The sequence below is a fragment of the Doryrhamphus excisus genome, linkage group LG17 (genome assembly GCF_037039965.1).
Source record: "Doryrhamphus excisus strain RoL-2023G ecotype Guam linkage group LG17, RoL_Dexc_Guam_v1.1, whole genome shotgun sequence".
NCBI classification, from domain to species: domain Eukaryota; kingdom Metazoa; phylum Chordata; class Actinopteri; order Syngnathiformes; family Syngnathidae; genus Doryrhamphus; species Doryrhamphus excisus.
In genome coordinates, this window is record NC_136373.1 from 4,374,857 (window position 1) to 4,398,170 (window position 23,314).

The 23,314-nt window shown below is 41.1% G+C and overlaps 1 protein-coding gene across 2 annotated transcripts in view; it reads right to left on the bottom strand.

The window, feature by feature from the left end:
• Nucleotides 1–23,314, bottom strand: part of prex1 (phosphatidylinositol-3,4,5-trisphosphate-dependent Rac exchange factor 1) — a 101,714-nt gene that overhangs the window by 41,537 nt on the left and 36,863 nt on the right. For both annotated transcript variants that reach the window (XM_058084029.2, XM_058084030.2), the window contains exons 7-13: nt 20,907–21,040; nt 20,650–20,765; nt 16,895–17,044; nt 11,375–11,522; nt 4,778–4,878; nt 1,423–1,526; nt 281–330 (exon numbers count right to left, since the gene is read on the bottom strand). In XM_058084029.2, the coding sequence (XP_057940012.2) occupies nt 281–330; nt 1,423–1,526; nt 4,778–4,878; nt 11,375–11,522; nt 16,895–17,044; nt 20,650–20,765; nt 20,907–21,040 (803 nt within the window). The remainder of the gene's footprint in view (nt 1–280; nt 331–1,422; nt 1,527–4,777; nt 4,879–11,374; nt 11,523–16,894; nt 17,045–20,649; nt 20,766–20,906; nt 21,041–23,314) is intronic.

Sequence of the window (23,314 nt, forward strand, 5' to 3'; positions counted from 1 at the left end):
CACACCACAAGTAAATGTGAAAAGAATGACTGGTTTCGGTTTCCATTTCAATTTTGACAGCATAAACAGGCGCAACTGTGTCATCATATGTCAGTGCAATGCCTCTTTATTTATGTACAAAAAGTATGCTAGCACTAATACTACCTTAAATATTTGAAAGGCTACAGGAAAAAATGTCTGAATGTGCACACTTAAGGGAAGCGCTTGATTCTCTATTCTTCGTCTTCGTTTTTACAAAGTGAGATAAGACCCAGAGAGAAACATGGAGGCAGGTACTTACTTGATGACAGGCATGTGGAGGCTGTGAAGGCGGCAGTACAGCCTGACGCCCTGAAAGAGAAGAACCACAGCTGAGTCACTAAACATTACACACCTTTCATAAACAAGCACAAGTATGGCTTCAGGGCAGGACAATTTTTTTTTTTTTTTTTTTTAACTCAGGCACCCTCAGGCTAGTCTTTTCAGGGAGGTCACATCAAGCGTCATGTTGCCAAATCAGATTCAGAAATTGTTGCCAGAAGGAATTACTGTGTATTTTTTTCTGTAAATAATAATAATAATATATTTAAATATTGCTTCTTCCTACTCCTTTTCAGACATGTTCATTCATTTATTTTCTACTGCTTATCCTCACAAAGGTCGCACGGGTGCTGGAGCCTATCCCAGCTGTCTTCGGGCAAGAGGCGGGGTACACCCTGGACTGGTGGCCAGCCAATCACAGGGCACATATAGACAAACAACCATTCACACTCACATTCATACCTATGGACAATTTGGAGTCGCCAATTAACCTAGCATGTTTTTGGAATGTGGGAGGAAACCGGAGTACCCGGAGAAAACCCACGCATACACGGGGAGAACATGCAAACTCCACACAGAGATGGCCATGGTTGGAATCAAACTTGGGTCTTCTAGCTGTGTGGCCTGCGTGCTAACCACCATATTTAAATGGACTGTTTGCCTGGAATATCAGCATCATGTCCCGTGTCGGTGACCTTGACTGAATAAAACTAAAACAAAGTAAAATTACTCGCGCTTTGAAGATATTTGACGGAAAGGTAATGGAGACATTTTTTCTCTTGATGTTTTCCCCTGCAGTAACAACTACATGGTGACAAATGGCTGGAAGATCCACAACACGGCTACCTAGACAAACAACCATTCACACTCACGTTCATACCTATGGACAATTTGGAGTCGCCAATTAACCTAGCATGCTTTTGGAATGTGTGAGTACCCGGAGAAAACCCACACATGCACGGGGAAAACATGCAAACTCCACACAGAGATTGCCCGAAGTTGGAATTGAACTTGGGTCTCCTAGCTGTGGACCGAACCCTTTTCAGAAGTGTTGAATTGTGCAATTCAATTGTGTTTGAACCAAAGTAAACAAATACTATTAACCAAAGTGAAAGGACATACCTTTGACATGATGTCCTCCATTTCGCTGCGGGCCTTGTAGGTGCCGTCATCGTAGCGGAAGCGGTACAAAACCTGCTCGTTCTTGAACTGGTGTTTGTCCGACACTGAAATGTCAACACAGGTGGAAAAAATATGGTGTGTAAATATGAACTGTATAGACGTAAAAACATTAGTAAGTTACATTTTTGACACCTCCTATATGGGTATTTTTTTTTTTGCTTGATGGTGGCTGTGTTTTTTTTTCAACCTTCAATAAATCTATCAAATCTATCATTTCTACTGCTTGAAAACCAAAAAAATAAGAAGTCTATAAAATCTCGGTTATAAATTCATGACTTAAATCTGTACCTTAGCAGACAGCTACCAATTTCCATAAACATCCTCCAAGTGATTCCTTTCATTCCTTTGATCCTTCTGCACCACAGGTTGGAGAATGACAACTATTTGGACCATCAATGGAGAAAAAACACCACAACAAATGGGCTTCTTATTCATTCATTCACTTTCTATTGCAATCCTCACAAGGAGTAAGCTGGAGCCTATTCCGGCTGACTTCAGAGGCGGTAGAAACAGGTTTTTTTTCGTCTAGACTTAATTTCTCCCACAGACCAAAGGAATGCACCATAAAAACCGTTGTTATGTAGTAGTAAAGCTCAATGACAGCTCACTTGTTACAGGAGCGAGGATGTACAGTATGTGATTGGTTATTGGTTATTGAAGACCTGACTGTGCGGAACATCTTTTGTATGTGTCATGTTTGATTCGGTCAAAAAGGCAACAGAATTCATGGTTTCATTTATCACAGCAAGTCTTTCAAAAAACAGCCCCAAACCATCACACTACCACCACCATATTTTACTGTTAGTATGTTCACTTAAGTGTGAACACTCAAGTGGTGAACACTTAAGTGGTAGGCAACAGAATTCATGGTTTTCATTTATCACAGCAAGTCTTTCAGGTAATGAAGAAACAAAACAGCCCCAAACCATCACACTACCACCACAATATTTTACTGTTAGTATGTTCACTTAAGTGGTGAACACTTACGTGGTAGGCAACAGAATTCATGGTTTTCATTTATCACAGCAAGTCTTTCAGGTAATGAAGAAACAAAACAGCCCCACACCATCACACTACCACCACCATATTTTACTGTTAGTATGTTCACTTAAGTGTGAACACTCAAGTGGTGAACACTTAAGTGGTAGGCAACAGAATTCATGGTTTTCATTTATCACAGCAAGTCTTTCAGGTAATGAAGAAACAAAACAGCCCCAAACCATCACACTACCACCACCATATTTTACTGTTAGTATGTTCACTTAAGTGGTGAACACTTACGTGGTAGGCAACAGAATTCATGGTTTTCATTTATCACAGCAAGTCTTTCAGGTAATGAAGAAACAAAACAGCCCCACACCATCACACTACCACCACCATATTTTACTGTTAGTATGTTCACTTAAGTGTGAACACTCAAGTGGTGAACACTTAAGTGGTAGGCAACAGAATTCATGGTTTTCATTTATCACAGCAAGTCTTTCAGGTAATGAAGAAACAAAACAGCCCCAAACCATCACACTACCACCACAATATTTTACTGTTAGTATGTTCACTTAAGTGGTGAACACTTAAGTGGTAGGCAACAGAATTCATGGTTTTCATTTATCACAGCAAGTCTTTCAGGTAATGAAGAAACAAAACAGCCCCAAATCATCACACTACCACCACCATATTTTACTGTTAGTATGTTCACTTAAGTGGTGAACACTTAAGTGGTAGGCAACAAAATTCATGGTTTTCATTTATCACAGCAAGTCTTTCAGGTAATGAAGAAATAAAACAGCCCCAAACCATCACACTACGCTGTGGCGTGGAATTAATGTTCGCTCGGCATGTTGCCATGTTGCCGTTATTCCGCGCCACAACAAGCCGCTACACGGCAATCACACAATCTTTGGCATGAATTGGCACCGGCCCAGTGGATTCCTAGCATAAGGCTGCGTTTCTAAAAATGAACATCACACCAACAGTAAAATATGGTGGTGGTAGTGTGATGGTCTGGGGCTGTTTTTGTTTAGCATCGTCTAGCATCATTGGCGCAACTTGGCTTGCGCCATTACATTCCAGTGGATTCCAAAAGGCGGATTTGTTTGCGACATTTGATTCTACTTCTACTGGACACAAAGATTTTAAGCATTTGGAAATTTTCTTGCCGCCAAACTCAATTTTTGCCGCCGTTACGGGCCACCACAAGCCAGTTGGGGGGCAGTTTGAGCCACTGCACGCCACTCGGTGCCACGGTAAATTGCATTGCCGCACTGGCCCAGTGGACTCTTAGCATTAGCATTACTTTGCCACCACATGAAATGGGACACACACGTTCCAAAAAGTTAAAACTCTTGTCTCGTGAGACCCCAGAGTATTTCCCCAAAGAAGACGTTTTCCGGCAAAATTGATGAACTTTTGATGAATTAATGAACTTTTTGTAGTTTGGAACCCATTTTTGCCCATTGTCTTTCTTATGGTGACCTTAACTGAGGCAAGTGAGGCCTGTAGTTCTTTGGATGTTGTTGTGGGGTCTTTTGTGACCTCTTGGACGAGTGCATTTTCTGTTCGGTTGTGTTGTCATTGACTAATATTTACATTGTTTGATCTGAAACGTTTACATGTGACAAACATGCAAAACATACATTTGAGAAGCTTTTGGGAAAATAGATACAGCAAATCAAGTCCTTACTTTTTACATATGTTATTTTCTGCATAACCTTGGGTCAAATGACAAAAATAAGAGTATGAATACTAAGCAAACCACACAAAAAAAAGTTTGGTCCGGACCAGAGTACCGAACCACAAGCATGAACAAGTGTTTACCTTCCTTAATGACACCTACACCACCACCCCCCCCCAGAAAAAAAAACAGGTCAAACCCACAGAATCCAGCCATGTCATCGCTGCCCCCTCCCCCTCCCTAAAGTGGTAGGCCACAGTGACGGCACATTTCAGAGGGGATATTCCATGAGAACCACCATAATATAAACTCAGTGGAGGCGGTGCGGACTCACGATGGACAAGAGACCCTTCAGCACCACTGCAGACCACTGGGTTCATACATTATTTATAGCTTGTTTGTGTTTCTCTTTCATTGGTTGATGCATAATTCAGGTAAGTGGACCAGCAAATGTCACACTCGGAGAAGTCTAAACTATGGAGTGGATATAATCTCATAGATTGAAAGTTTTGTCCATCTAAGATCTACAGTTGTTATTCTGAAAGTGTCTATGGAAATTTATATGACATATATGAAAATTGACATTAGAGTACAAAAATAAGAACAAATAAGGAAGAGTCTCACCATGATGAATGATGCCATTTTCCAGCAAAGCTTGTCCTAAGTTGACCCCCTCGTCAGGTTTACTGATCTCACCGCTCTCAATCAGCCACGACACAAACTCACTGAAAGGAACAAAGCACATCGGAGTCTAAGTATCAGGAAGTATCAGGAATGGTCGGCATCGTGCAGCTTTATGTATTCAAAATGTCGGTTGTTGGTGGGAAAATCATGTGCGAGGACATCATGTTTACAAATGATTTTGTGTTGGCACCAGTTGACAAAGTCCTGGATCAGTTTTTTGTACTCAAAGGAGAGGTCAAGAGTTGTACTGAAATTCGGGTGTGTACAGGATTGAACCTGGGTCTCCTAGCTGTGAGGTCTGCGCGCTAACCACTCGACCGCCGTGCAGCTATAATTATTATTATATTAAATTGGACCCATTATGCTCATTTTTTTACCCTTTGGATTGAGTTGTGGACTCCTATAGAGCAGCTACACACAATAACCAGCACAGAAAACTTTCTAGATCTTCCAAAATCTGCACCTATTCCAGCTGTATTTCCTTGGATTTACAGCTTAAAGAATCAGTCATTCATTTTCTACCGTTTATAAACACAAGGGTCGCGGGCGGTGCTGGAGCCTATCCCAGTTGTCTTCGGGTGAGAGCCATAGTACACCCTGGACTGGTGGCCATCCAATCACAGGGCACATATACTGTAGACAAACAACCATTCACACTCACATTCATACCTATGGACAATTTGGAGTCGCTAATTTGAATTAACCTAGCATGTTTTTGGAATGTGGGAGGAAACCGGAGTACCCGGAGAAAACCCACGCATGCACGGGGAGAACATGCAAACTGGAATTGAACTCAGGTCTCCTAGCTGTGAGGCCTGTGTGCAAACCACTTGACCACCGTGCAGCTATAATGATTATTATTATTATATTAAACGGGACCTATTATGCTCATTTTTTGACCCTTTGGATTGAATTGTGGACTCCTATAGAGCAGCTACACACAATAACCCGCACAGAAAACTGCAGCCCTCCACTCAACATAAAATGTGTAAAATGATATTCAGGGTAAGGGACAAGCAAATATATGTAGGTGGTTTTTGGTTTTTACCACTTGCTTGGGTGGTAAAGACTCAACTTTTGCGCCGTCGTGTTTAGGTTGCATACGCTCCAAGAGAAATGATTTCTCTTGGATCCTGATAGGGAATACCCTCCAAGCGCTGATTGGGGGGGGGGAAACAACTCCGGCGAAGGTGATGATGTCTTGAGTAAGCATCTTTTAGTCTGAAAAGCTTTGTCTCTATAGGAAGTTAAGAATTATTGACCGTGCTTATTGATCGCTAAATGGGTCTCGTGTGCTAATGGGAGGCAGGCAGCGTTGAAAAGTACAAACAAAAAACATGGCTTGAAAGTCAGTCAGTGAAATACAGCTAAAGTACAATCTACTGCAATATCGTCTACTACCCTATTTTACCAGTATAAACTGCTTAAATTCAGACCATATTATTAAAGCATCTATATGTAATTTACATAATATTAAACCACCTGGGCGGCACGGTCGTATAGTGGTTAGCGCGCAGACCTCACAGCTAGGAGACCAGGGTTCAATTCCACCCTCGGCCATCTTTTGTGTGGAGTTTCTCCCCCGTGCATGCGTGGGTTTTCTCCGGGTACTCCGGTTTCCTCCCACATTCCAAAAACATGCTAGGTTAATTGGCGACTCCAAATTGTCCATAGGTATGAATGTGAGTGTGAATGGTTGTTTGTAATATGTAACATAAAGATAATTCTTTTTTTTTTCTTATTTTTTGTGAAAAAAATATTATTCAAAGAGTATCATTTGAATACATTAAATGAATCTTTAATTATTAAATTATCATTTATTTTAAATTTAAAAAAGATAACATAATTGTGATAATTGCAATTGTTTTAATACAATTATTATTACTATTATTATTATTATATTTTATTATTTCGACTCCAAATTGTCCATAGGTATGAATGTGAGTGTGAATGGTTGTTTGTCTATATGTGTCCTGTGATTGGCTGGCTGGCCACCAGTCCAGGGTGTACCCCGCCTCTCGGCCAAAGACAGCTGGGATAGGCTCCAGCACCCCCCGCGACCCTCGTGAGGAAAAAGCGGTAGAAAATGAATGAATGAATTATACCACCTACATTACAGTACAGTAGTATTTCCTCGAGTCAATCTAATTACATCACATGAGCGTTGGACTGTGTGTGTGTGTGTGTGTGTGTGTGTGTGTGTGTGTGTGTGTGTGTGTGTGTGGGTGTGTGTGCATTCATGAAGACAGAACCTGCTAGCAATTTATTTATATTTAGATTTGCTTTCAGGCGTCTGTGTAATTAATGCCGTACTGTATGTGGCTGGCCTTTTCTTGTCCACACACACACACACACACACACGTGTCGAGGATGAGACACCTTGAACCATCTGCCATTGCAACCTTTATCTGCAGCAAAATGGCGCATTTGAGCATCATTGGTTTTTTGTTTATTAGCAGCCAGGTGTGTGTGTGTGTGTGTGTGTGTGTGTGTTGGGTTTTAGCTTTATATGTGAAAGTTCACATGCGGTCACGCTGGCTGTTAATCACCATGGACAGAGCACTCAAGTGTGCGTGGACGTTATGCAAGATTAATATCAGTCACAATGCTGTTAAGGAAATTAACATGATGACCGTGATGAATAGTGTGTGTATGCATGTGTGTGTGTGTGTGTGTGTGTGTGTGTGTAACAGAGAATCCTCACCAATCTGACCATACAGTGATAGACGACTTGGATAATGGTTTGTCGAAAAACCGAGAAGTGGACACACCCCTTTGCATGTTGGTGTTTCTCGATGTGAAGCTTTACCGAATGCGTCTACTGAGGAAGTTTTCATTGACGTCGGTTTCTTGATTGTTGGGTTGGGACTATATTTTCATTAAATTATTATCTATCCAATTTCCACCCTCGGCCATCTCTGTGTGGAGTTTGCATGTTCTCCCCGTGCATGCGTGGGTTTTTTCCGGGTACTCCGGTTTCCTCCCACATTCCAAAAACATGCTAGGTTAATTAGAGACTCCAAACTTTGGAATATTTACAACATATTGCGCAACTGCAGGGTCTTGAGACACATGCTAACTCGCAAACTAGAGAGCTAGCGACCTAAACGGTAGCCTTCAAGTGATTTCCTTTAAACTTAAAATAGCCAAAAACTTACCACTTCCACACGGATAGGGAGGATAACTATTAACAGTTATTTAACCTTTAACATGAACATTAATCAAACGTAATAATTTTTTTCTGGGTACATGATACCATACAGCATCCATATCAAACTTGCGCGGGCCACACTAACATTAAACTTTTGGCCCGCGGGCCGCGTGTTTACGACCCCTGATTACTGCAGGGTCTTGAGACGCATGCTAACTCGCAAACTAGAGAGTTAGCGACCTAAACGGTAGCCTTCAAGTTATTTCCTTTAAACTTAAATAGCCAAAAACTTACCACTTCCACACGGATAGGGAGGATAACTATTAACAGTTATTTAACCTTTAACATGAACATTAATCAAACTTAATCATTTTTTCTGGGTACATGATACCATACAGCATCCATATCAAACTTGCGCAGGCCGCACTAACATTAAACTTTTGGCCCGCGGGCCGCGTGTTTGAGACCCCTGATTACTGCAGGGTCTTGAGACGCATGCTAACTCGCAAACTAGAAAGCTAGCGACCTAAACGGTAGCCTTCAAGTGATTTCCTTTAAACTTAAAATAGCCAAAAACTTACCACTTCCACACGGATAGGGAGGATAACTATTAACAGTTATTTAACCTTTAACATGAACATTAATCAAACGTAATAATTTTTTTCTGGGTACATGATACCATACAGCATCCATATCAAACTCGTGTTTGAGACCCCTGCTAGTGAGGATAAGCGGCATAGAAAATGAATGAATGGATGTTTCCTATGTTACATAAACATAAATAATGCATATTAACGCTAACAAAGATCAGATAGACGATGACATTATGTTATCAGGTACAATCAAAGCAGCCACTTGACTTAATGAAATAAGCGTGCAGCTTGCATCTCATTTGAAGACAAAGGAAGCCAACTAACGCTAGTCGCCGTCATCAAGACCAAAAAAAAAAAAAAAAAAAGAGCAGGAAAAAGTTTTGACTTTGAACCCGACTCAAAGCGACTGCTGGCACTGCGCTGTCACACATGTAATGGGACGGGCAGAGGATGATAATTATGATTCGCTATTTTAAAATAGTGCCCTCCATGGGAATAAACACCATGGTGCCACACTAAAAGGGCAGAGAGAGAGGGAGAAAGAGAGAGAGAGAGAGGAAAGACACAACACAACAAGTACTATACTTATTTTTCGTTTTATGTGGCTCCAACTCATTAAATCAATATACTGTCCCTTGTAGTCTTCTTGCTTAAATCATATTAGAGGACATCAACATGTCCTTAATTTACAAAGCGCTCTATAACTTTTCTGTGACAACATTTTGTGGAATCAAACCCCGGAATGATTGCATTAATTTTATTTAATTATGTAATTTTTAATGCAAATCATCAAAGTAGTTCTGTATCTGTCCTGGCTGCTCAGTAACAAATGGCTACCTCAACAAGAGGACAATAATAAAGATCCACAACACGACTTTTACAATTGTGTGCTAGTTAATGATTGACTAAAAGCATTGCCTGTAGAGTTTGACCCTGGAACGGATTAATTAAATTCCCATGTTTTTCTATAGGGAAAAAAATACAGGACAGTTACTGCAGTGTTCCTGCTGGTGAAATCCGATTTATCTGGTTCACAATGGTCTTTTAACGTTATTTTTGGTTCTCCGAGTTGTTAAGCGGTCTGCCAAGAAGGAAGCAGACTGAGAAGGGTGGCAGTGCAGACCGGGTCCTCAGACGCATTCGTCATTCAGCAGGATTATGTTGTGATTTTATGACGTGTTGGATACTAAACACGGTGAGCTAAGTAGTCTGGGAAATAACTGGAATAGCCTAGAAGTGGAGTTTGAAGCTAAGACCTTTTCTGAGGATATTTTGTTGTTTTCCAGGCTTGTTAATCTCGCAAACGTGTTTGTTGCGCTCGGACTACGTTAAAAAGCCATAGCATTTCAGTATGTGGAATCAAACTATGGAATGGATTGAGTAAGGAAGTCAAACAATGCACAACGATGAGCCAATTCAAGAAACAATACAAGCAGTTGATGTTTGCTAAATACAAGGATGAAGAGTAAATATGAAATAAAAATAAAAATAAAAATAAAAATAAAAATAAAAATAAAAATAAAAATAAAAATAAAAATAAAAATAAAAATAAAAATAAAAATAAAAATAAAAATAAAAATAAAAATAAAAATAAAAATAAAAATAAAAATAAAAATAAAAATAAAAATAAAAATAAAAATAAATTAGGAAAGCAGGAAGTGAACAAATGTAACAGTTGCTGATTGTAAAAGTACCAGATGGAGGGGTAGGATTTAATAAGCTTTGCTTCTTCCTACTCCTTTTGGACATGTGGAACTGTGAACTGATTATGTGATGCATTCAATTGTAATCTGATGCATGTTCAAATGAAATTAAATCATTACCATTACCATAATCTTAATCTAATCCGCCTTTTTTCAACTCAGTGTGATGTGTAAAAGTCACCAACACTGAATGGGGCCCTCATCTTTTCCAGCAAATATCACGCCTTCAGAAGTAGAAACATTCATTACACCAAAGCTGCTATTTTTCCGCCATCTCTGTTCTGCACAAACTGCACTGACGCAGAAAGGCGGGACAAAGTCCTCCTGTAAATCTTTACGGTATCAGGCATCATCATCTGACACTTTCTCCTATTTTCCTCATCACTGATCTGTATAAGAGGCACCGGCATTTTTTTAATGCCTTTTTCTGCCAACCTCCGTTGTGTAAGAAATGACGCAGACACAAAACGGGTGGACAAAATCGTCCTGTGAATATTTCTATGTCACGGGTATGTAGTATCAGGAGCCTTTTTCACACTGCCTGTACAAGTCAGAATGTAAAAACTGCAATTTCTGTATAAAAGGCACTGACACAGAATAAGGGGCAAATTTGTTCTGCCTTATTTCACACAGCCCTATAAAAAAAATGTGACGGTCGTCTATATAAAAGCCATTAACACAAAAGTAGCAACAATAACCAGACACTACCATGTTGACTACCATGCTCTGACTCTCTTTATGACTGATTTTGCCGGATCTCTGTGTGAAAGAGAGTAATATGGCGGAACTGTCAAACAAGGCCCTTGTTGTCTGTTCACTGTCCAGAAACATGAATGGGACAGAAAGCCTGAATATGTTGGAGGTGGCCCGTCTGGTTGTGTCCCAATTATTACTCACACTGTGGGATCCGCCTCCCTGTTTCGGGAAGACTTAGGCTAAGGACTTGGCTTTAGATGAAGGAGAGGCTTTGAGACAGGAAAAAAAAAAAAGCAGGGTCAAGGTAGAGGATACGTGGAGGACATCTTGCCAAGACTTGACTGAATGCTAGGTCTTTGTGACGAGTAATAAAGCAAAACATTGTGGCACTCACTTTCCCATGAAGCACTTGGGCACGATGCTCAGTTTCCTGCGTCGGTCCTTAATGAGGTGGCGGCTCTTGCTCATCATCATGTGATACAGCTTCTCCCCTTTCTCCGCAATCATCACGTAGGCGTCGCGCTCCATTCCAAGTTTGAGGCCTGGAGAAAAAAAAACCCCAAAGTTTAGCACGGGGGTCTCAAACACGCGGCCCGCGGGCCAAATGTGGCCCGCAGGATACTAGTTTGAGGCCCGCGCAAGTTTGATATGGATGCTGTATGGTATCATGTACCCAGATAAAAATATTACGTTTGATTAATGTTCATGTTAAAGGTTAAATAACTGTTAATAGTTATCCTCCCTATCCGTGTGGAAGTGGTAAGTTTTTGGCTATTTAAGTTTAAAGGAAATAACTTGAAGGCTACCGTTTAGGTCGCTAGCTCTCTAGTTTGCGAGTTAGCATGTGTCTCAAGACCTTGCAGTAATCAGGGGTCTCAAACACGCGGCCCAAAAGTTTAATGTTATTGCGGCCCGTTCAAGTTTGATATGGATGCTGTATGGTATCATGTACCCAGATAAAAATATTACGTTTGATTAATGTTCATGTTAAAGGTTAAATAACTGTTAATAGTTATCCTCCCTATCCGTGTGGAAGTGGTAAGTTTTTGGCTATTTAAGTTTAAAGGAAATAACTTGAAGGCTACCGTTTAGGTCGCTAGCTCTCTAGTTTGCGAGTTAGCATGTGTCTCAAGACCTTGCAGTAATCAGGGGTCTCAAACACGCGGCCCAAAAGTTTAATGTTATTGCGGCCCGTTCAAGTTTGATATGGATGCTGTATGGTATCATGTACCCAGAAAAAATTATTACGTTTGATTAATGTTCATGTTAAAGGTTAAATAACTGTTAATAGTTATACTCCCTATCCGTGTGGAAGTGGTAAGTTTTTGGCTATTTAAGTTTAAAGGAAATAACTGGAAGGCTACCGTTTAGGTCGCTAGCTCTCTAGTTTGCGAGTTAGCATGTGTCTCAAGACCCTGCAGTTGCGCAATATGTTGTAAATCAAAAAAGTATAAATGTGACTATAATCGTGTTTTGTCATGTCTACAGGGCTCTAATAATGCTTTGTTCATTTTAATCTGAAAAAAATTATTTGTCTACCCACCAACTATATGTGGTTCCTTAAGTTTTTATCATTTGCCGTTTTATTATTATTATTATTATTATATTTATTTATTACTGATTGATTTTCTTTATTCTTGATTTGTTTATTTATTTTTCATCTTATTTTGTGTAGAAAAATAAAAAAAAATTGTTTTTAATAAATGCGTTTTTGTTTTTTTGGAAAACCTGATACGGCCCAGTCTCACCCAGACCCTACCTCCAGTGGCCCCCCAAGTAAATTGAGTTTGAGACCCCTGCCTTACTTTGTTTGTTGTGTGGTATTATTTTTGACAAAAAACACCTTATAGAGGATCTTTGACTTGTGTTTTCATCAAAATGTTTAGAGCTCGAAAACTCTTGGTTCTAGAAACGGTACAACATGGGGGTGATTATCCAATCGAGTTGCATCAGGGTAGACCGCATGTAAAAACAGCCCTCTTTTTGCTGACAGAGTATCTTGTGTAAATCGGAGCGCCAAAGAACAAAGATCGGCTTTGGGCTATTTGAAGAAACGGGGCCCGGACTGTCCAGCTGTGTGTATCGATGGACCACAGCCAGGAAAACTGCATGCCAACGTAATCTTAAGGAAAAACCAAACAATCCCAGATGGAAATCTCGACTCAACAAGCCAAAGTTCAGAAGGGCGCTGAGATTGAGATCGGTGTTGATGTGTCAATGTGGGCTTGTGTGTTACTGTAAGGGGGGACCATTGTGAACTGCGAGTCCACTTTCCTAACCTCCCTGTGGACTTTGTTAAACTTCTGACCTACATTGCGACACCTTCTGACTTAGGAGCGCCAACTGTATATAATTAATGCGCAATAAATTTTTTCGCACGGTGGACAAGTGGTTTAGCTACACAGTCAGGAGATCAGAAAGACCTGGGTCAAATCGCCGCTTGAGCATCTCTGTGGAGAGTTTGCATGTTCTCCCCGTGCATCTGTGGTTTATCTCCGGGTACTCCGATTTCCGGCCACATTCACGTACGTGTGAATGTGCTAACCATTAGCTATGAAAAAACTTATCAACCTGAATATAAAAGCCTGACTCGCTGTGTCATCTTACAAAGAACACTAAACTCATCACGCAGCAACTTAACACCCAAAGGTATCATTAATAATTAGAAAAACATGTATCAATACAAGTTTAATATTAAAATCTATATTTTAGGTTTTCCCATGATGCATTTTGCATACAAAATACGTAGATCGATGGAGCTACAATGCTTCCTCCAGAAGGAGGCTAACGTCATTGCAGCACCCCAGCAGGCACCAGATGCAACGCATTATGGGAAAACTTTTAAATAGTTTATTTTATTTTAAGCTCATATTGGTACATGTTTGAGTATTTGTCGGGTATACTTTTTCAGTGTTAGGTGACTGTGTGATGAATTTAGTGTTTTGTAAGATGACACAGTGAGTCACACTTTTTCTTATTTTTTTTTTGACAGTTATAAAAGGCAGGTATGTTGAGTGCTAAGTGTTCGGAGTGCGATTTTAAGTGAGTCGAGGAAAGACGTTTCAGACAAAAAAGCAATAATAAAAGTCCATTTTCCCCCATTGTGTCTTGGGTGGTTCTGTGATGGATGCAGGGTTCTATTACATTTGACAGCAGCTGAAGTGGACTTAAAGAATGGTTGTTATTGAACAACACATGGGGCAAGTAGTAGGCCGTCTTTTTTCCAGCGCTTCTGGTCCAGCTGCCAGATTTTGTCTGCTCCTTGCTGCTACTTGTCATGTTTTCACTCACTGACATGAGTGAAAAATCACATTATCCATCGAGAATTGCATTTAAAGTTGTAGGTCGACCAGCGCAATGTTAGCAAAGATATTATTACTATGACTTTGAATTGGCAGATGTATTTTCTTGAATTGAATTCTGTCTGCCCTAATTTGTTTATAGGGCAGGATGGCAGCAGTTTGATCCCGGAATGAATTATTTGCTATAAAAATAATAAATAAATACCGCTTCCCGTTCCCCAACGCATTCACTTCAAGGTTCTTCTCATAACCTACACAGCCCTCCACGATCTGACCCCCCCCCATATCTCACAGACCTGCTCCATCCACACAAAGACTCTAACCTTCTGGCACTCCCCTGTAAGACCAAGCTCCGAACCTGGGGTGGCATAGCCTTCTCCATCGCTGCCCCCCACCCTCTGGAACTCTTTGCCCCATTCAAAACCCGACTCTTTAAATCTGTTTTTAATGTCTAACTTTTTATACCTGACTGCTGTGCCCCGCCCCGCTTTTACTCATATTTTAACTGTGTATTAACAAATAAATGTTGTATTTTAATGTATCTTTTAATCTGTTTACTTGCTTTTATTCAACTCCATTCTTCTGTAAAGTGTCTTTGAGTATTTTGAAAAGTGCTATATAAATAAAATGTATTATTATTTATTATATATAATATAAATAATATTGTTTATTATATATTTATTAATTAAATGAGATGATGAGATTAGAGAAAAGTGAAGGAAATATGACAATACAGTAGTTGAAAACCCAATGTAATATTTAGTAGAGTGGCATGGATGACTATTTTTTTTTTTTTCCATCTCTTATGTTAACGGAGGGCGGCACGGCGGTCGAGTGGTTAGCGCGCAGACCTCACAGTTAGGAGACCAGGGTTCAATTCCACCCTCGGCCATTTCTGTGTGGAGTTTGCATGTTCTCCCCGTGCATGCGTGGGTTTTCTCCGGGTACTCCGGTTTCCTCCCACATTCCAAAAACATGCTAGGTTAATTAGCGACTCCAAATTGTCCATAGGTATGAATGTGAGTGTGAATGGTTGTTTGTCTATATGTGCCCTGTGATTGGCTGGCCACCAGTCCAGGGTGTACCCCCGCCTTTCGCCCGAAGATAGCTGGGATAGGCTCCAGCACCCCTGCGACCCTTGTGTTGATAAACGGTAGAAAATGAATGAATGAATCTTTAAGCTGTAAATCCAAGGAAATACAGCTGGAATAGGTGCAGATTTTGGAAGATCTAGAAAGTTTTCTGTGCGGGTTATTGTGTGTAGCTGCTCTATAGGAGTCAACAACTCAATCCAAAGGGTCAAAAAATGAGCATAATAGGTCCCATTTAATATAATAATAATAATCATTATAGCTGCACGGCGGTCAAGTGGTTAGCGCGCAGACATCACAGCTAGGAGACCCAGGTTCAATCCCACCCTCGGTCATCTCTGTGTGGAGTTTGCATGTTCTCACCCCGTGTGCATGCGTGGGTTTTCTCCGGGTACTCCGGTTTCCTCCCACATTCCAAAAACATGCTAGGTTAATTAGCGACTCCAAATTGTCCATAGGTATGAATGTGAGTGTGAATGGTTGTTTGTCTGTATGTGCCCTGTGATTGGCTGGCCACCAGTCCAGGGTGTACCCCCGCCTTTCGCCCAAAGATAGCTGGGATAGGCTCCGGCACCCCCCTTGTGAGAAAATGAATGAATGAATGAATGAAATAAAATGTATTATTATTATTATTATTATTATTAAAAGGGTAGGACTATGTTGCATTTTTTTATGCCGCTGCAGGAACAGTTTATTTTAGTTCATTTTAGTATTTCCTGCAATATCGATCTATGGTAAATGACTGGCTCACAGTTTGCAAACCAACTTTTAGTAGAGAGAAAACACATCGAGCATAAGGCGTCAGCTGAAATGTCAACCTTACAATGACATAGTCTGGAGAAAAAATAAAGAGTCCGACAGAAATGAGGGCGCATCGGGCATCTGTTAGCCTCAGGTCAGTTTGGCCCAGTCTGGTAATTTAACACCGCTAGCTTCCGAGCACTCTTCTGTGCTGATTCATCACACAATCTGATGTTGTTAAAGCAATTATTTAACATACGATCACAAGAGGCTCATTTCAACATCTTGTGAAACACGATTCGTTGCATTTCCGAACCCGACCGTGTCCGAATAGATGATCTTTTTTAGCCATCAACACTATCAAGTTGCCTTAAAAACCGCCGCAAATCTGGTTAAAGCTCTTCACAGTGTGCAACGTACATAACATTACTAAGACAGATGGTTAGCATCAGACAGGTGGGAACACTTTTAAGGCCGAAAAAGGGATGGAGGGAACACAACTAAAAAGGAGTCCGAAAAAGGGTATCGGGTTACTGTTCATTGTTAATCACTGAAAATGTTCCAGAGCTATACTTGGATGTAACTAGTTTAAAAGCTTGAGGCTAGTTTTACGGCAGCCGAAGAAAAATAAATGAAAAACGTTTAATGACTGCAAAAAACAAGCACCAAATAAACAGAATACCGTGACCCAATTATGTGGTTATTTTTAGTTACATACGTATTTTAGTTAGTTATATGAAATAAATGCCTCCGATGGGTTTGAAAAAAAATACTACTCACTCTCTCGTTGCTCCCGCTCTCTCAAGATGGCATCCAACCACTTCTGCTTATCCTCCGCTGTTTTGGCCATGCAGACGAACCACTTGTTTTTAGCCGTGTTGTGGATCTTCCAGCCATTTGTCACCGTGTAGTTGTTACTGTGATAGTCGGCTGCAGGGGGAAAACATCAAGAGAAAAAATGTCTCCATTACCTTCAAAACACCTTCAAAGTGTGAGTAATTTTACTTTGTTTTAGTTTTATTCAGTCAAGGTCACCGAAACGGGACATGATGCTGATATTCCAGGCAAACAGTCCATTTAAATATGGTGGTTAGCACGCAGGCAACACAGCAAGGAGACCGGAGTTCAATTCCACCCTGTGGAGTTTGCATGTTCTCCCCAGGCATGCGTGGGTTTTCTCCGGGTACTCCCACATTCCAAAAACATGCTAGGTTAATTGTCGACTCCAAATTGTCCATAGGTATGAATGTGAGTGTGAATGGTTGTTTGTCTAGGTGTTGTGGATCTTCCAGCCATTTGTCACCGTGTAATTATTACTGTGATAGTCGGCTGCAGGGGAAAACATCAAGAGAAAAAATGTCTCTATTACCTGTCCGTCAAAGTAATTTTACTTTGTTTTAGTTTTATTCAGTCAAGGTCACCGACACGGGATGTTGATGCTGATATTCCATACAAACAAATAAATAAATATGGTGGTTAGCACGCAGGCCACACAGCTAGGAGACCCGAGTTCGATTCCACCCTCGGCGATCTCTGTGTGGAGTTTGCATGTTCTTCCCGGACATGCGTGGGTTTTTATCTGGTTTAATTGGCTTTTTTTCAGCACACCCCTTGGTAGACTCCAAGAACCTCATGGCTAAAACGAATGAAAAAACTGTTGCCATAATATTGAATGTCAACTATACATTGTGGGGGGAGAACATTACCTGTCCGTCAAATATCTTCAAAGCGTGAGTAATTTTACTTTGTTTTAGTTTTATTTAGTCAAGGTCACCGACATGGGATGTTGATGCTGATATTCCAGGCAAACAGTCCATTTAAATATGGTGGTTAGCACGCAGGCCACACAGCTAGGAGACCCGAGTTCGATTCCACCCTCGGTGATCTCTGTGGAGTTTGCATGTTCCTCCCGGGCATGCGTGGGTTTTCTCTGGGTACTCCCACATTCCAAAAACATGCTAGCTTAATTAGCGACTCCAAATTGTCCATAGGTATGAATGTGAGTGTGAATGGTTGTTTGTCTATATGTGACCTGTGATTGGCTGGCCACCAGTCAAATCACCACATCACTGGGATAGGCTCCAGCACCCCTGTGACCCTCGTGAGGATAAGCGGTAAAAAAATGAATGAATGAGTTAAGAAATTAAACACTTTGGGTTGCCGCTTGTCATTGAACGATGACCCCCCCCCCCCGTTCCAATTCTATCCTGCACTCAGCTGCAGGTGAGCAGTTCCTAAATAATGAATGTCCTCTGGTAATGGGCTACATTAACCTTGTGGACCAAAGGTCACATAAATACTTGTGATACTTGAAGCCCCACAAGAGAATAGCTCTGGTAGTTCTCCAGCGCACACATATTGGGGAGGGGGGGCCGGGGGGGGGATCAATGGACACGCTGACATCTGGTCAGCTTTAGGAGCCCTGAAGGACATTTTTACCTGAGTAGCTGCTAGAATATACAGCCTTAATGTTATAACCGTATCTGGTACGTATTAACACAATTGATGTCGTAGCGGCTATGCGGCGATAGTCAAAACATCGGAGAATTATGTTTTTGTCTTTGTGGTTGTGAAATTGCAAAATATGCTGGCAGACGCTGAAAAGAGGAAACACGTGAGCGAGAGAGGAAGACAGTGTTTCTCCACTAACACACACACACACACACACACACACACATATATAAAGCAGTGTCTGCTGGAGTACACCGATAGCTGAACCACATCCAGCCCACAGGCGAGGCGTTGGCACAATATTTCTGTGCATTTTGGCACTTTTGCACCTCAGAGCTGAAGCCACACCTCCAACCGAATATTTGACATCAAAAAAAAAAAAACTTACTCCGCACAAGGTTGTGTGCTACTTCCCTTTTGAAACTCTAAAGGCGACGCCCCACCCAAACTGTCAGCTAGCAACAGATTCATGAACAGCAGCAAGCGGCGCACCATGCACTGTCTCGAATAAACACATACGTCAAAACACAACCCGAGACTAAATGATACATACTTTATCAATAACTGGGATAATTGTGCATTTCAGACCGTTATCATACCGTTTCACAGTGTTTAGCATTACACCTGCGACAAGGTCGAGTAGCAATTTCATGCACTGCTACGACTTTTATGTACTCATTTGCGAGGCGGGGTACACCCTGGACTTGGTCGCCAGTCAATCAGAGGGCACATATAAACAAACAACCATTCACACTCACATTCATACCTATGGACAATTTGGATTCGCCAATTAACCTAGCATGTTTTTGGAATGTGGGAGGAAACCGGAGTACACGGAGAAAAAAACACACGCATGCACGGGGGGGAACATGCAAACGCCACACAGAGAGATGGCCGAGGGTGGAATTGAACCCTGGTCTGGAGCTGTGAGGTCTGCGCGCTTGCAAAGGGATATGATTTATCAAATCAAAACAACTTTACAATAAAGTCTCGTTATATCGATATTCTCGGGAGTCGGAAAAAATATCGATATAACCGGACTATCGATATATCCGATCCTGCGCCGAACTGCATTAAAAGTGGGCAATAATGCACTCGACATTGTTCTATACACACAAGAGAAACCACGATCGCCAGCATGTACATATGAAAATTATTATTGCAAGCGATAAAAAGATATCTGAATACAACACAATTAAATACATGTATTTGTACGCCTGTGTCTTCGTTGGAATAGGTGTGTATGCTATGTCAGTTTGTTCTTCTGTTGCAGGCATGTGTTTGGCCAGCTATGTGGGGCGGGTTGAGCATGACCTGTGAACCAGGAAGTGCGGGAATCGGTGTGTGTGCTGCGCTCTGGTGGTGGAAGTGTGAAAAATAAAGTTGACTGGAAGCAGCCGTTCGCCGTGTTCTTTTTTTTCTCTGCCTAAGTCAGGCCACCCCTTACCACGGTTTGGGGCTGAACACGCTGACAGGTAACACTTCATCCTCATCATCCTCGTCATGAAAACACTATTCACTGAATCTTCCCTCTAAATTATACAAATATTTACTCATTTACTTCAAAAGATTGTTTAATACTTACCTCATATTAATTACCTGTAATCCTCTAATTACCGTCCGTCGGTGGAAAAGCCGAAACGGTGTTAGCCGAAAATCAAACAATACGCCGTTTACAGATTTCGCTAATGGTGGTATTGAAATCCTTAAGCAAAGATTGATTTAAGCTGCTTTTGTATCGATATAAGCAGACCAAATTGGCTGGCGGGAGATGAAAAGGGCATCGTAGTAACCGGATTATCGTAATAACCGGGTATCGTACTAACCGGAACTAATTATATCATAAAAGACTAGAAGTTTGCCGAGAAATGAAAATAGTATCGTAATAAGCAATACTTCGATATAACCGATATCGATATAACAAGACTTTACTGTATTAGTTAAAAGACTGATTAAAAAGGTGCGTCTTTAATTCATCTTTTTATGGGTAAAACATGCCAAAATTAATTGTTCTGCGCACAGAAAAAACTTGCAAGCCTTTAAAAAAAAAAAAAAAATTTAATGCTACCGATTAAAACACGTACCTGTTCCATCCTCCACATTTTCCACCTCCATCACCTCTGTGTTGATTCTGCCCCTGAACACATAAAGGGGGTCGTTGATAGACTTGGTCCTTTTGGTGGACTTCTTTCCAGAAACCCTTTAGGAAATGAGACAGCGCCGTGGTTACGCTCACTGACTCCGCACGGGAAAAAACATCCGGTGAAACAGCATTTTGGATATTTGCTCCAGATTTTCCAAGTTGTATGTCCCTGTGTGGAATTTTCTGATTATTTCTTACCTGGACTTCCTTTTACAGTAGACCAGAAGGTTATCAAACAGGAAAAAGACACGCTCTTGAATGTTGCCCGCTGAGATTTTGAGGAGATTTCCGTGAAGCAGCAACTCTGAGCAGATATCTGTTAAGTTGGTACCCTGAAGGAAGAAAAACATACAGTGACTTTTTAATGATGTTGATATTGGACCGTACACTTCCTATACACATTAGAGACCTGAGAGACCTCATTAAAATTATTACAAATAGTAGAATATGGAGGCTGCATGGTGGTCGAGTGGTTAGCACGCATGCCACACAGCTAGGAGACCTGGGTTCGATTCTGCCCTTTTTCTCCGGGTACTCCGGTTTCCTCCCACATTCCAAAAACATGCTAGGTTAATTAGCGACTCCAAATTGTCCTTAGGTATGAATGTGAGTGTGAATGGTTGTTTGTCTATATGTGCGTCTATATGATTGGCTGGCCACCAGTCCAGGGTGTACCCCGCCTCTCGCCCGATGACAGCTGGGATAGGCTCCAGCATACCCGTGACCCTCGTGAGGATAAGCGGTATAAAATGAATGAATGAGTAGAATATGGGCTCTATAATGGAAAAATGCTAAATAAACACATCCCATTCCCTAGCCATAATTTGCTAACTCACTAATGCATCGCCCTCCTGCACTTAGTGTTGTCATCAGGCAGCAGCTGTAAAGGAAGTCACTAAACGCATCACAGTAAGTGGGGGGGGGGGTTACCTTGCCCTATATTTTTTCCTTTGGGAAACGTAAATCCCCTTTAAGTAGGAGTGGGTGGGGGGGAATAAAGACAATGCTTTCTATTCTGCACGCTACATGGACCCAAATGTACCAATCACATAACCAGGACCAGGTATTGAACATCATCTTGTTGTGAATCCTTTTGTTGGCATTTGTTGCTGTTTTTCTCCCCACTAGTAGTATAAGAACGTTATTACCGAAGAAAATAAAAAATAAAAAATAAAAAATAAAAAATAAAAAATAAAAAATAAAAAATAAAAAATAAAAAATAAAAAATAAAAAATAAAAAATAAAAAATAAAAAATAAAAAATAACAAATAACAAATAACAAATAACAAATAAAAAATAAAAAATAAAAAATAAAAAATAAAAAATAAAAAATAACAAATAACAAATAAAAAATAACAAATAAAAAATAACAAATAACAAATAAAAAAGCATTCTTACTGACAAAAAAATAAAGACATGTTCTTAGTCAGTGTAAAACGTCTCACTGCACTCTCAATCATCTGGAACTCAATACGGCCAAGTGTGGGCACCACCCCAACCTCTTCCCACTCTCACAGACATAGAGACATACATACATCAGACCTGGACCGCAGTGTGGTCTTTCATGTTTAGACACTGTGGAAACCCCCCACCCCCCTCTCAATAACTAGTACCTCATCCATGCTCAAGTGTCCACATTATGGAGTCCCATGGGGGATGTTGCGATGATAGGTGGTTGGCAAGTTCGTAGACGACGAGATGGGAATGGGGGGTTTGCATATCATGCTACAATCGATTTAACCTCACGTTAACTGTAACTGACTTAAGCTGCTTATACGTGTGTGTGTGTGTGTGCGTGTGTGTGTGTAATGTATCTGATTGGGTGCAAATGGACTGGTGTTCCATTAAGGCTGCAGGTGAAGAGCCACTTTTATTACATTATTACAAAATACGGAATAAGCCCAAAGTCTCAAACACACTCTTCCCTAAATAACAATCTTTTGGTTTTCCGTTGTTATGTTGAACTATGACCATGGTGAAATGCTGACATTTTTGCGGAGGGGGGAAAATAGTGAGATGGTTTGTTTTTTGGCAACCAGTGATGAGATGTCCGAGTGAGGCCCCGCACACTCTGGGTCCTTCCTTTTTCCGCTTTCTGCCTCTCTTCCCTCCAAAAGGTTCCCCCTCATAGAAGTAGCCAACCCCCCCCCACCGCTTTAGCGCTTGTGTGAGGCTCAGCATCCTCCATCTCCTTTGATTGGGCAGAGTGCCTGTTGGCATCCCCCTTGGCACCCTGTGTAGGTGGATTGTCCCTGCGGTGCCTCCCGAAGACAAGGCCTCTGTTGTGGTGGGCGAGGGAGGCGTGAAAAATGCACCGGAGCCTTCATTCGGCTCCCAAGCCCTGTCTGTGGCCCCTGGCTGCAGTGGACGTTAACTCTTTAGGATGGATGCAAAATATGCGGCATTCGTTTTTTGTTTTAGGAATTTAGCAATTAATGCGAATGTTTTTTTTACCCAAAGATGCCAGCAGACGCGGGGGTATGCTGGAGCCTATCCCAGACAGATATAATACACATATAGATACAAAGGCACAACAAAACATGCTAACAAACATCAACAATGGAGGACAACCATTCATCCAAAAGAGTCTGAGCGCTGTAAGAATA